The sequence below is a fragment of the Vanellus vanellus genome (genome assembly GCF_965231255.1).
Source record: "Vanellus vanellus genome assembly, chromosome: 22".
Lineage (NCBI taxonomy): Eukaryota > Metazoa > Chordata > Aves > Charadriiformes > Charadriidae > Vanellus > Vanellus vanellus.
Window position 1 is genome coordinate 3,300,755 of NC_138927.1, and position 2,987 is coordinate 3,303,741.

At 55.5% G+C, this 2,987-nt stretch overlaps 1 protein-coding gene across 1 annotated transcript; it reads right to left on the reverse strand.

Moving 5' to 3' along the window:
• Window positions 1-1,066: 1,066 nt before the first annotated feature.
• LOC309680662 (early activation antigen CD69-like) lies at window positions 1,067-2,708 on the reverse strand. Its single transcript, XM_082494333.1, has 5 exons — window positions 2,671-2,708; window positions 2,179-2,274; window positions 1,886-2,070; window positions 1,363-1,463; window positions 1,067-1,184 (listed from the first exon to the last, which is right to left on the reverse strand). Exons 2-5 carry the CDS (start codon window positions 2,228-2,230, stop codon window positions 1,076-1,078), a joined length of 447 nt encoding a protein of 148 aa, XP_082350459.1. The 5' UTR covers window positions 2,231-2,274; window positions 2,671-2,708; the 3' UTR covers window positions 1,067-1,075.
• Between the last annotated feature and the right edge of the window lie 279 nt (window positions 2,709-2,987).

A 2,987-nucleotide genomic window follows, 5' to 3' on the forward strand; every position in this document is an offset into this window, starting at 1 on the left:
GAGCACAAGGACCTCCGCCGAGCTTTCAGCACCCAGCTCAGCTGGTGGCAGCTGCTTGAGCTTCATCGCCGCAGCTCAAAAGCGGGTACGTGTGATTTGTGAGGGTTATGGTCTGAGAAATCCACGACAATTTATTGTCCTTTAGATAATTATTCTATCACCCGATGACCCCTCCCCACTCATGAAGGGGAACTGGGGACAAACAAGAAAACACGAGGGTTAAAATATGAATATATTTAATAGAATGAGACTAAATAATTAATATTGTTAATGCTAAATAACCAGTATTGATACAAATATGACTATAAAATACACAAGGATTATACTCAGCCCATTCTATCTGGAGGAAGCTGTGCACTCCCAGCAGGGACGGCAAATGTGGGACCCTGCGAGCGCTGTGGCTTTGGGAGGATGTGAAGGGCTCAGGGCTCCAACAGTGGAAGAAGTTGTTCTCCGGATTGCTGCCATCAAGGAAGAAAGAGCACTTTGCAGCCCACTTTCTAATTTATATTGAATGTGTCATTTGTTGTATGAAATAATCCTGCTGGCAGCTTGGGTCAAGTGGCCGGGTCTTGCTCCTCCTCATCCCCACACCTGGCAAGCTCGAAAATGCTAAGACCTTGAAATTCACACACCATAGCTTTGGATAAAAGGCCTTGAAATTCACACACCATAGCTGGCTATAAAGTAGATATTTTCAGAAATTCAAATACTAGAGTCTTCTAAAATTGCAGTTTTCCCAAACATTAGAAGAGACATTAGTCCTGTGGCGCTCAAACCAGGACAGTGAGAGAATCAAGATAAGTTTTGGGGTGGTCCCAGAAGGAGAAAGAACCCCACCCCATGTGCAACGCAAGGTTCCAGTCCAGGCAGGCACACGGCAGCTCCCACCGTGTCTCTCAACCTGCGAGTTCATCCCAGAGCTGGAAGTGAGTTTCTGCTGAAACCAGGAGCAACCTGGACCAGCAGTTAAGGGAAGGCCATCTGTAAATGACTCTGTGCTGGTGGAAGAGGTGAAGCTGTGTCCTCAGCGTGGAGAAGATCCCTTCTCCACCACTCTGTCAAATGGTTTCCGTCAGAGCAGGGGCTTGCTGCAGACATAAGGCCGTGACTGTGAGCAGCTTGAACTCCAGAGATCATGGTCGTTCAGGAACACACAAGGTTGTTGGCCCTTCACTGGGATCCTGCAATAAGCAGCAAAGACACTGCTGGTACCGTGGCGTTAGCGGTTGTCCCCTCAAGCACCAGGAGGAGACAAGGGCTGCCTGCAAGGGACAGCCCCAGCAGACACGTCCCACCAGGCCCCTGCCCATCCCACTGCAGCACAGTGTCCCCACAGCCCTGGCTTGCAACAGGACTCACATCTGGTTGAAGTCACTGCCATCCACCCACTCCAGGCGCTCGCCCTGTCTCTGCAGCCCAAGCCAGTAATCAATATTGCCCTTGATGCGCGACAGAAACTCCTGGGTAGGAAAGAGAGAAGCCAACAGTTGGGAGTTGCCGCCAGCCCCACGTGAGCCCCTGTCCCAGCCCCATGCTGGTCCCTGCCAGCCCCGCACCGCTACCACTGGTCTGGGGCTGGCAGCAGCTCCCACCCCACGCCTGCTCCAACAAGCTCCAGAGCTGCCTCAGGAGCTCACCAGCCCGGCCAGCGGTGTTGGTCCTGTTCTGCCGCGGCTCTGCTCTGCTCGGGCTGCAGCCAAGCCCCGCTCATGGGGACACGCGCCCCGGGCCCCGCGCCGCACCCCATGCCTCCTGCCCTCCCAGGCCCCAGGGCACAACTGCAGCCCTGCCCCTGCAAGCACCTCTCACCTGCTCAGCGCCAACCCCGGGCTCTACATCCAACCCCAGCACCCCCACGCAGCCACAGCAGCCCCTCACTCACCATTTCCCACTCCCTCTTGAGCACAACCAGTGAGGCCCCACGCGAGGAGCACTGCTCCCGGCTCCAATCCCAGCTCCCCTCATCCCTCGAGAGGTAGTAGCAGACATTGCGGTACCCAACCCAATCGTCAGGACAAGCCAGCACCGGAGCCCCAGGCACAGCTGGATCCCCTCCATATTTTCCTGCTGGAGAGGGAAGGGGAGAAGGGGAAGAAGGTCAGATGATTCAGCTCCAGGGGGACCAGGGAACACAGCTCTGTGGGGCAGGGAAGGAGGCGGTCGCTCCACCCTTACCTGATAGTACACCAACAGCCACAGCCAAAGCTACAACCAGAACCACCAGCATGGCCAGTACCAGGACACACACTGGATGGTGTGCGCACCACGTGCCTGGAGGAGAAAAAAGCCACTTCTAGTGAGGATGATGCTGTCCAACAAGATGAGGATGAGGGCCGCTACAGGCCGCCCGATGAGGACCAAGGAGAATGTGAGGTCTTTCCCAGACATCTGGAAGAAGCCTCACACTTGCCAGCCCCAAATCCTGTGGGATGACGCTGCCACAGAGACGCTGTCCCCCGTTCCCTCCCAACAGGATGCATCGGGCAATGGGAGCCTTCCCCATGGCCAGCTCCTGCTTCCCTGACACCGCACCATCAGCAGCCTCGTACTGTCACACTCATGGTCCATCGCAACATTAAACCAACCCTCCCCATCCCTTTCATCCCTCACATCCCCTTAAAACTAAAATCCTGGGTGTTTTCTTGCCTTGACCTGCCCTGCACTGACCCAGAACTCTTCTGCCTGTCCTCGTGCGTGTATCTCCAGGTTCCTCTGGGTTGGGGGATCCCCCTTCGTCCTGGAGACACAGGGCCTCCTCTGTGTTCCCGTTGCTGGAGCAGAATCCGTTCCTCTCCTCCATGGCGTGCTGAAAAGTGTTGCTCCGCTTTGCTCACAACGAGCTGCCGGATTGCGTGTCCACGGCATCAACGCCGCTGGCAATGCCTGTTTCGAGCCGTGCTTGGATGTGAACCTGTTGGGAGACGGCAGAGAACATCAGGCAGAAGACGAGGTTGATTAATGACTCATTCTGTTATCGGACGGGG

What these genes read in the sequence shown, in the direction of transcription:
- LOC309680662 (XM_082494333.1), bottom strand. Translation starts at nt 2,230, where the DNA reads ATGCTGGTGGTTCTGGTTGTAGCTTTGGCTGTGGCTGTTGGTGTACTA. An exon ending in GGCTGTTGGTGTACTATCAG is followed by an intron (nt 2,071 to 2,178) that starts GTAAGGGTGGAG and finishes TTCCCTCTCCAG; the next exon opens with CAGGAAAATATGGAGGGGAT. An exon ending in TCAAGAGGGAGTGGGAAATG is followed by an intron (nt 1,464 to 1,885) that starts GTGAGTGAGGGG and finishes TTTCCTACCCAG; the next exon opens with GAGTTTCTGTCGCGCATCAA.